Source organism: Vigna radiata, chromosome 5, assembly GCF_000741045.1.
Source record: "Vigna radiata var. radiata cultivar VC1973A chromosome 5, Vradiata_ver6, whole genome shotgun sequence".
In the NCBI taxonomy this organism is placed as follows: Eukaryota; Viridiplantae; Streptophyta; class Magnoliopsida; order Fabales; family Fabaceae; genus Vigna; species Vigna radiata.
The window spans coordinates 31,005,135-31,015,566 of record NC_028355.1 but is presented as its reverse complement, the minus strand read 5'-3'; the positions used below and the strand labels follow the sequence as shown (position 1 = coordinate 31,015,566).

General features: G+C 25.7%; 2 protein-coding genes across 2 annotated transcripts; one reads left to right on the top strand and one right to left on the bottom strand.

Annotated features, from left to right (window-relative positions):
* Nucleotides 1-1,841: 1,841 nt before the first annotated feature.
* On the bottom strand, nucleotides 1,842-3,020 carry LOC106761543. The gene is made up of 3 exons (XM_014645104.2): nucleotides 2,764-3,020; nucleotides 2,504-2,609; nucleotides 1,842-2,361 (listed from the first exon to the last, which is right to left on the bottom strand). The coding sequence occupies exons 1-3, from the start codon at nucleotides 2,928-2,930 to the stop codon at nucleotides 2,062-2,064; spliced, it is 573 nt and encodes a 190-aa protein (XP_014500590.1). The 5' UTR covers nucleotides 2,931-3,020; the 3' UTR covers nucleotides 1,842-2,061.
* A 4,502-nt stretch (nucleotides 3,021-7,522) lies between these two features.
* On the top strand, nucleotides 7,523-10,016 carry LOC106760857 (uncharacterized protein At2g34160). Its single transcript, XM_014644291.2, has 5 exons — nucleotides 7,523-7,639; nucleotides 7,734-7,782; nucleotides 9,259-9,321; nucleotides 9,444-9,508; nucleotides 9,674-10,016. Exons 1-5 carry the CDS (start codon nucleotides 7,523-7,525, stop codon nucleotides 9,773-9,775), a joined length of 396 nt encoding a protein of 131 aa, XP_014499777.1. The 3' UTR covers nucleotides 9,776-10,016.
* The last annotated feature ends 416 nt before the right edge of the window (nucleotides 10,017-10,432 follow it).

Below are 10,432 nucleotides of genomic sequence, written 5' to 3'. Positions count from 1 at the left end.
TTTTTTTTTTAGTTTTGAGAATGAAAATTATTTAAATATCCTTGACCTTAAAACTTAGAATCCATGATAAATGAGGGTATTTTTGTCTACTATAATCCGGTACACATTGTTAAAACGTACCAACTGAAAAACAGGCGTAGTTAACAAACCCCTATATATATAGACACATGTGAGTATTGAGTTTGCTGATTTAGTGTGTGAAATGTAAATGAATTTTTTTATATAATTAAGATTTGTAATAAATAATTAGTTTGTCATATATAATTTTTTTTAATTAATAATATTTTCTGTTAAATTATTGAACTATTTATTTGATATAGATATACAAGAGAATGGACTTTTTACTGCATAAAATATAATACAATGAAGGAAATATAGAATTGAAAAAAAAAATCAAATATGTATATATAAGGATAATTTGAAATTAATTATCAGGGTAAGTTGTAGAGTGTAAATTAAATATTAAAAATATTTCACAGAAATATTTAAGAGAAACTCTTTTCATATGTAAAATAAAGGTTAATTAAGTTTCAAATCTCATAAATTTTGATTTTTTTAATTGTTTTTTTAATATATTATGTTTTTTTTAATTATATTTTTCAATTTTTTTGTAATTTAATATTTTTAAAATATGATATTTTGGATTAATATAAAATAATTTGTGAACCAATCCTACATTTTTAATATACGAAGGCAAATATGACGAGATAAAATAATTGTTATATTATCCAATGAAATATTCAATTAAAAATATAAAAGCATGGATAAATTATAATTATAAATATTTTAATTAAAAATATTTAAATTTATTAAAAAGCAAAACTTAATTAAACATAAAAACAAAATCAAGAAAAACTCTAGGTTTCCGTATTAAGTGTTATAATTTATATGGTCACATCAAGTTATATTTATGTATTTATGGGATTACAATAGTTAATTTAATATAAAATATTTAACATAATTTTAATATAACTTTAAAAATGAATATTAAAAAATTTATTAAATTTAGCATTCAATTGATTAATAAAGCTAATAAACTAGTGTAAAAGTAATATATACAACATGCATGCTTCATGACTTCATCACGAATACTTCTTAATAAAATGAATTTGGTCAAACCTAAAAAACTTCTGAAAATTTGTATGACCTGGTTTCTTTACGTGCTTAATTGGTTCACCATATGTTGTCACACATATATATATATATATATATATATATATATATATATATATATATATATATATATANCATATGTTGTCACACATATATATATATATATATACACATATATATATATATATATATATATATATATATATATATATATATATATATATATAGATTTTGAAAAAAACTATTAATATTAATTTTAAATTAATCAAATATGCTTTTAGTAAGTAAATTTGAATTTTAGATTAAAATTTATTTATGTATTAAATTTTATATAAGTTGGTTAGTAAAATTTAAAATTATAAAATTCTTTTAATCTAACTGTGTGTCAAATATATTGTTTAGTTGATATTAAAGTGAAAATTTGAATAAATAATTTAAATATTAACTTGAAATCTATTTGACAGGTCAAAATAATTTAAGATAATTGAATTAACAATATTATTTTAATTCACTTTTAAAGTTTAAAGATTAAAATATATTAATGTTTTAAGTAAAAATAATTTTAATTTTACTATTAAAAACTTACTTAATCTTTTTTAAATTAAAAATAATATATTTATATTAATTGGAACAAAACTAAAATAATTTGAGTATAGAAATTTAAATTTTATTCTGAGGCAATCATTTTATTTTATGGTTTTTATCTTAGGGTGTCATTCACATTAAAATTAAGAAAGAAATAGATATATTCTGGCATATATAATTTTTTTACATTCATTTAAAACCAAATTATACATAAGTACCTAGTAAAAAACCTGCAGGGTTTACACTTCAAACTAAACAATATTACGGAGAAAACAAAATTGACAGAAAAAGATAACATTACAGTAACATGATGAAGAAGAGGAAGAAGGAGGAGTTGATAATTATACATGCAGCATGTGAGACCTAAACAATAGTGTTTTGAATTTTGGTGTGACCCGAAGGAAAAGTTGAGTCCTGTTTCACAATTTGGTGTATCTGTCTCTGTTGAAGCATCTGAAGGTTCATTCGAGAGCATGACCTAACCATGTCACTTGCTAAAGGAATCACTGGAAGGATATCACAGTTGCATATCTCAATCATGAACCCATCTGGGTCATGAAAAAACAACTGATCCACTTTGATCCCACCTTCCTCCACCGTTGCACGCACGTATTCTATCTCCATTTCCTCAAGCTTCTTCTCCACTGCTCCCATGCTTTCACACTGTTTTCATTCATCAAAACAACAAAACAAACCATGCTAATTAGTTTTCTTTCGTTCAGTCATTTTGTCAAACACACTGCGATTAGTTTGAAGTTATTGTATCAAACAAACACCACAGTTTCATTTCACACTGAAACCTTGCCTGGAATGATATGTGATTATCTTTCGGATTAATTTCTTTCTTTCTTGGAATGTTGCTAGGGTCCTCTGCTTGAAGCAAGTGAATTCCAATTCCATATCCGAATAGCCTGTACAACGATGACCGAGAAAGAACAGAGTGAGAAGAATTTACCAAAAAAAAATAACATAAAAAGTTTGATTCTTTTTTAACATTTTTGTTGAACTGAGAAAATTTGATTTTATGGGATATCAGAGTTTGAAAATTTCAGTGAATTGAATTACCATGCTCCGTCAAAATCCAATGATCCTGGCCTCCTGATGGGGAAGAAGCCGAGAATGTTCTGATAGAAGTTGATGGATTTTACGACGGAGGTGCAGATGAGAGAGATATGGTTGACAGATTTTAGGTGCAGAGGGTTTTCCACGCTTTCTTTCATTTCGTGAAGCATGGAATGAAAGAGATGAAAATGCAAGTTAGAGAAAAGAAGAGAGAAAATGAAGGAGCAGAAGAGAAAAGAGAGGAAGTGCACCTACCGAGGCGAAATGGGTGGGTGCTATATATAGATGACAAGCCACATCAGTGCCACATCGGAGGGATTTTTTTTTTTCTGACATATCGTTTCCACATTATCCAATGACCGCTCAAATTCAATTAAACTAATATTAAAGAATAATTATATTTTTGACGATATTTTGATATTATTTATGTTATTATAAATATAATAATAGATAATTATATAATAACACTAAAATATGTTAAAATACTATAAAAAAAATATTATCAAAATATTATTATCCAATATTAAAATCAATTCTATTTTTTATTTATCTTTATAAGCAATTATATTATATTGAATAAAAGCAGTGTAATAATTTTAATTACAAGTTGTTCCATAGCCTAAGTTCATTAACCTCTTTTATAATTTTCTTGCATTATTTAAAATGTTTAGTTAAATAAAAAAATATATCAAATTTGTGAGGTCGAGCTTTCATTGTGTCTAAAAATTCTAAATTAGTTGATTCCATTTTTTTCACTTAATTTAAATGGAGAAATAATTCTTCTAAATTAAAAGAGTTCATTTTTATAATTTTGAAAGAAAAAAAGAAGACGTAAAACTAATTTTTGACTTGTTGAACACATATTTTTGACCATTTAATTTTTACTTATCATATTATAAATAGTTTTTCTGTATTAAAAATGTTTATGTTTTATTTTGTAAGTATTATTGTGATTTTCTAATGTTACTTCTTGCATTTCTTTTAAGCTTTGAAGAATTATTTCCGCTTATAAATTTTATACATCTTACTCAATGGTTTTAATCATTATCAACCAATCTAATTTTTAATAATAATTGTAATTAGAATAGATTAGGATACCACTTTTAAATTTTTTTTAACTATATTTAATTTGTAAAAATGTGTAAATGAAATGTTTTTAAACTCAAAAAGAATTATTTCTGATATTGAGTGATAAAAAAGACGGGGGAAATAAAATATATTAAAAAAATAGATATAAAGTATATAAAATTGAAATTTATTTGTCTTATGAGTATATGGATAAGATATGAATCGTATTCTAAGACTTGAAAATGAACGATTACTTTACAATACTCTCTTAAAATAAAATAAATGTCAAATAACAAATATATATATATATATATATATATATATATATATATATATATAATTTAAATATAATATTATAAGATGTGAAAATTACTATGCAACAAAATTATGTAAAGTCGAAGATGAAAATGACAAAGAGAAAAACAATAATAATATTCTTACTCACCAATTTCTTCATATACAATTTTTATTTTTTTATTTTTCTTAGTAACTATTGTTCTGCTTTTTAAATAGGCATTACTATTTTTTTTAATCTTATCCAAATACCTTTTTTAATTACATTCTGTCTATATCTTCTGCAGTCATATACAATATTTATATTCATGTCTCTTTAAAAAAATCAAGCACCTTATAGAAATAACTACAAAAATAACTTTACCATTAATCGTGATTTAATGTTAGAATGTATACCTAAAAACACTACTTTTGTATATTTTCAAATACTTCGATATGCAACACTTGAATTTTTCAAAAGTTTGAAATTTATTTTTTAATAAAATAAAAATAACATTTATAAACTTATTTATAATTTTTATTATAAACTAATGGATTCTAAAATTTATTGCAGTTGTTACCTATCATAAACTTATAAAATATCTTATAACGAAAAGAAACATACTTGAAAAATATTTGCCACTGTTTTGGTTATGCATATAAATATACAGATAAATAAAAAATAATAAAAGTTGATAATAAGAAACATATATAAAATATCAAACTTTTAATATATTTTTTCTCCTATATTTTGGAAGTCACTTGTATATATTATTAGCTTTACACCAATATTGTGATAAACTAAATGAGAACAATGATGTTGAAAATAAAAGTCAATATAATTGCACCATTATAATGTAGAAGTATCTTATCACAAGCTACAATTATTTGTCGACAGAATACGATTTTTGTTTGACATTTATATAATTATGTGATAATTTAATTTCTATGTAATATATGTTATTATTTCGATTTTATGATATCGTAGTAGTATTACTCATGTAATTTGTTTGTTATCAGAAGTTATATTATTACAAAATTGTGAAAATATAATATTTTTTTAATAAAAATACTTTTTAGACACGTATTAAAACATTGTCTATTAATAGACACTGTTGTATAATTGAATGATTAGATGTGATTGATTTTTATTGAATTAACGAGTTGGTCTTATTCTTTTTTAGTCATTTCTAAATAATATTGATCTATATTTTTTGGATAGATACATAATAATAATTTTGTTTTCTCAGGAAATACACGTGGTGAATTAGTTAGTTTTTATCATATTTTCTATTTTCATGTATGTATTATGAATATATTACAGTAAAAACTATTGTTATAGAAAAAAGAAAAAAACTTTCTATTTCCTATACACGTCATTTTTCTTGTTTTAAATAGCTCCTTCGAGATTTTTCTAATAACACGAGGTAGCTATTGTTTTCATTGGTTAGTATCCATGCATTGTGTCTTAATTATTATATGTCTCCATTATTTCTTGCAGATTTTCCTCACTTTATCCCATGTGTATCAGAAAAAAAAACATTTTCACTCATATTGCAAAAAAAAAAAAAACATGTTAATTATTTTTAAACAAATAACATAATCGTTTTAATTAGTTAATATAATGAAGACAAAATCGTGATTTTTCATTTTTTAATTTTAATTTTGTTGTTCGTTCACGCAATCATCGTATTTTCTATCTGTTGCTTGTGATTTTCAATTTCATTCAAGTAGATGTTCATTGTTGGGTATTATAATAACAGTAAACATGATAAAAAAAAATAGATAATAGATAACACAGAAATATGTATTTTATTAAAGAAAAAATATTATGTTTCTAGCTTTAGGGAAAACTAACTTAAATTATTTTGATTTTTATAAAACTGAGTTATATATATATAAAAAAAATGAAACCAGTGTATTCTGTGGGCTGATAATAATAAATTAGTACTTGGTCAACATTACTGATACTATATGTGTCCTTTGTGGTATACTTTAATATCTCTAATATTCTTATATGGATAAAGCAAGAACCCAATTACAATGACTTTTTTCATTTTTTAATGAAAGTTGAATAATGAGTAGACATGATCTGGAAGTGTTTCTCCTGTTTAAAAGTTATATTCAATTTGTAGTTTAATATAAAAAAAAATGTAATTTTATTTGAGAATTTTTGTAAAACAAAAATTATTATATGATATAATTAGAATTTATAAAAGAATAAAATTAGAAATGAAAACAAATAGTATAAAGAAATTAATACTTTAAATACAAAATACTTTTTATTAATAAATATATTAAAATACATTACAAAATAAATTCATGATTAAAATGTATATAATGACACAACCTAAAAGAAGTATTTATTTATTTATTTATTTTAAAAAGCAACTAATTTTTAAAATAAATTTTAAAGATATAAACAATTAATTAAATTGATTAACAATATAATTTGAACTTCAGACATAAATCACTTTTAGAAATTGGCAGAAAATTTTAAATTTGAAAAAGTAACAGTGTTATTTATGAATTAAAATAATACTTTATTAGATATTAAATGATAGAGTTAGATTATATTTATATTTTTACATTAAATCAATTTAATAAGAAATCAAATGGATAAAATAGTGAAATAATTAGTTAGAGAACATGACAAAGTAAACAATTGGTATTATTAATAAATATATATTATTTGTTAAATAATTTTATTATAAGAAATAAAAAGGATAATATAAGACGCTTGGGTGAGGGTCTTTTTGTTAAAATAACACTCATATCTATTATTTTATTTGATTATATTTTTTTAACTTTAAATAAGTAATAATAATTATAATGAATGATTTTATCATTCAATTTTAATTTATATAAATAAATTTAAAGTAGAAATGTTTCCAGATTAAGCTATACAAGATCTGGATAAATTAATTATTCAACCCATTAAAAAATATATGATCGGATTAAATTTATGCATATTTTATATTAAATTTAATCCAACTCAACCTAACATATTAAATTGAACTAGATTAATTAATTAAGTCAAAATATAGAAAAAAAGGAATATAATTCTCTTACACTGGTTTCATCCCTACTAATGATCTGCACAAGAATGCAATATATATATATATATATATATATATATATATATATATATATATATAAATAGTCGTTTATTGAAAATGTCAAATGTTCGATTATTACTACTGTTGCATTCATACTCGTGGGCTTGGCTGAGTGTGATTTAGTTGGAACTGTGCAGAGTGAATATAATGTTGGGCCCAGGCCCAGGCCCTTGGAGTGCGAAAGGAGTACATGCTGTGTTAGGGGGTTCGGGTTCTTCATTTCTCAATCACATTTCATAAACAAATCGTTAGGGTTTTTGGTTGTTAACATCATCGGGAGAGTGTGAGTGAGAAAGAGAGCAATGGAAGGCATAACAGAGGGAGTGAACAACATCAACATCACCGATTCCTACAAGAAGAATCGCATTCAGGTCTCTAACACTAAGAAGCCCCTCTTCTTCTACGTTAATCTGGCCAAGGTAGTGTGACGCCATGTCTCTGTTTTCGACTTTGAAGTTTGTCAGTGTTTTATTTTTTATTTATTTCCTCATTTTAATTTTGTCTAATCTGCAGAGGTACATGCAACAGCATAACGAGGTCGAACTTTCAGCTCTAGGAATGGGTATTGAAACCCCTCTCCTTGTTTCTGTTTTTAAGTTTTGGTAGTAGAATTTTGCTGGTGTTGGTTCTATTGGTTACTTATTGATTATCAATGTGGAATCAATTCTCTGCTGTGTTCATTTAGGTGTTATTATTACAACTTTGCTAAATATAGTTCTGTTCTATTGGTAATTTTAATAAACTTAAGAATGATTGTACTTCAAATATTGTTGAACAGAAAATTACTCTTGGGAACATACATAATTTGATTAGGTTTCATTGGCTACCTTTGCATGCCCTGAACTTCCGAACGCCTTCAGTCTTGGATACTGATTCAAGCCTGTCATATTTTCCTCTGAATTAAACTTTCTCTACTGTGGTACTGGTGTTAAACCTTTTACATATTTACTTATGCTCAGTTTAAAGCATCACATCACTGCCTCCTATATTTAGATTCCTCATGAAATTCCACAATTTTGTTTTGCTGCCCCCATTGCATCCTTGAGCTGTTCTAGGAGTAGGAACTGAAGGGTGTATAATCTGGCTTTGTCAAATCGGATAAACTAAGTTTTGACGGAGATGTATTTTGGAGGTCCTGTATTTAGAGTTTTCTCCTTGACTGATGATTACCTTCGGGAAGATCTACACACCGGCATTTCTTCTAGTGTGGGTTTGAAGTGTAATCCATTACATAGATATGAGAAAATGGCGTGTACGTGTAAGTTGTAAGTTGAAAATTCTATCGCAGATATTATTACTATTATAAATCAAATGTATTAATATTAGAAATATAAGTATTAAAAACTCAGAAGTTAATGATATATAATAATTTAGAGTTTACACTTGCAATCAATGTCAATCTAGGAGTAATAAGAGTGTAGTAATGAAGTCGAAAAATGAAAGTTGGTGATGAAATTAACAGGAAAAAGCTTAGCGAATTAGATAAAGCAATAGACTGGTAAAATATGAAGGAACAGAAAAAATTGTAGTCTTTGTAACATGTGTAATGTTCAAGGCAGAAGGGTTTCGAAAGCTAGTATATTCTCATAGCATAAAATTCATAGAAAATTAGAGAGAAATCTCAAATTTACCCAAAGAATATACCTAAACGATCAACTTGGTTTTTGAAGCATATATCTTAGTAACATTGATATATCACACAAATAGCTGCTATGCTCCTCTATAATGTGCCATTGTCTTTCATCATCTGTTATTTCATTTGTGTAGAGGATATAAATACTGGGAGAAAATTGTTGCTAACAGTCTGATAAGTATATTTGCAATAATGAAGTGTTAAATAGAGTAACTTCTAAAATTTTATAATTGAGACAGCAATATTTTTATATGGCTGTCATGTTGTTTCCTTATTTAGTAGAACTTTATTACAATGCACTGAATTTTTACTAGACTTTTGTACCGCTCTTTTTCCCATTCTCTTTCCTTGATTCCAATCTTAATATGATTTCCGAGTTTTCAACCCCTTTTTTGGTTATTGCAGCTATTGCCACAGTGGTAACTGTTGCTGAAATTTTGAAAAACAACGGACTTGCTGTGGAGAAGAGTGAGATTCAATTTTTTCCCATTTGTTTTCTGTGAAATCCCTTTCCCCTCTCGTACATCTATCCTATTCTACATTGGATAAATAATGTAATCTAATTTGTTAATGACGCAATCTTCATGCAGAAATCACGACATCAACTGTTGACATAAAGGACGATTCCAGAGGTAGACCTGTTCAGAAGGCCAAGGTAACTCTGTAAACAAATGTGTTTACTCCAGAATGTTATGTTGATGTGTATGATCACGTGCGTGTGATTTCATATCATCGTCTAACAGTTTACTTCCTACCCATAGCTTTGGAATCTGCTTTACAACTAGCCTAACTTTTTCTCATTTGATGACTCGTGTTTTAGATTGAAATTGTACTTGGAAAAACAGCAAACTTCGATGAATTGATGGCGGCTGCTGCTGCTGAAGACGGTGAAAATGGAGACGCTGAAGAGCAAAACGCATAAATTCCCTAAAAATTACGCTTGAATCTGTTGAAGAAATGTACTGCTTAGGAATTTGCAATTTTATTGTCGCGAGGTAGAGGACACGTCCTTTTAGACTGACCTGCAATATTGAACAAAATTCCTTGTTTCTTTTCTCTATAAATAGGCATTTCTTAATTTCATTTTTGGTGGGTTTTATGTATCAATTCTTCGTTGAGATGAAGGTGTTCATCTAGTGATCTAATTTCTATGAATTTATCAATCTGTGTCAATTGCCTTAGGGTGTGTTTAGATGGACTTTTAGCGAGACAGTTGGACAATGACCCTTTTCATGGTGTGAGAATCGCTTCTATTTCCACCGTATGTTTACTCCTCTTAATGATTTTTTTAAAACTTAGAATATTATTTTAATTAAATTGATAATTTGTGGTAAATTGATAAAATGTTTTTAAAATATATTTCCGTCGAAAGTAAAAATATATATTATGAAAAGGGTCTGTATAAGTGATAATGTTCTAAAGGATAGAGAAGTAAATGATAAGGAAATCGTTTTTTTTTCTGGAGTAATAGTTAATGTATGAATATATCCATGGACATTTTATATAATTTTAAGAGTTATATTCTAACTTTTGTTTGTCACGGTTGTTAATTGTGAGGGGTTTTCTGTTCGAAGATTGT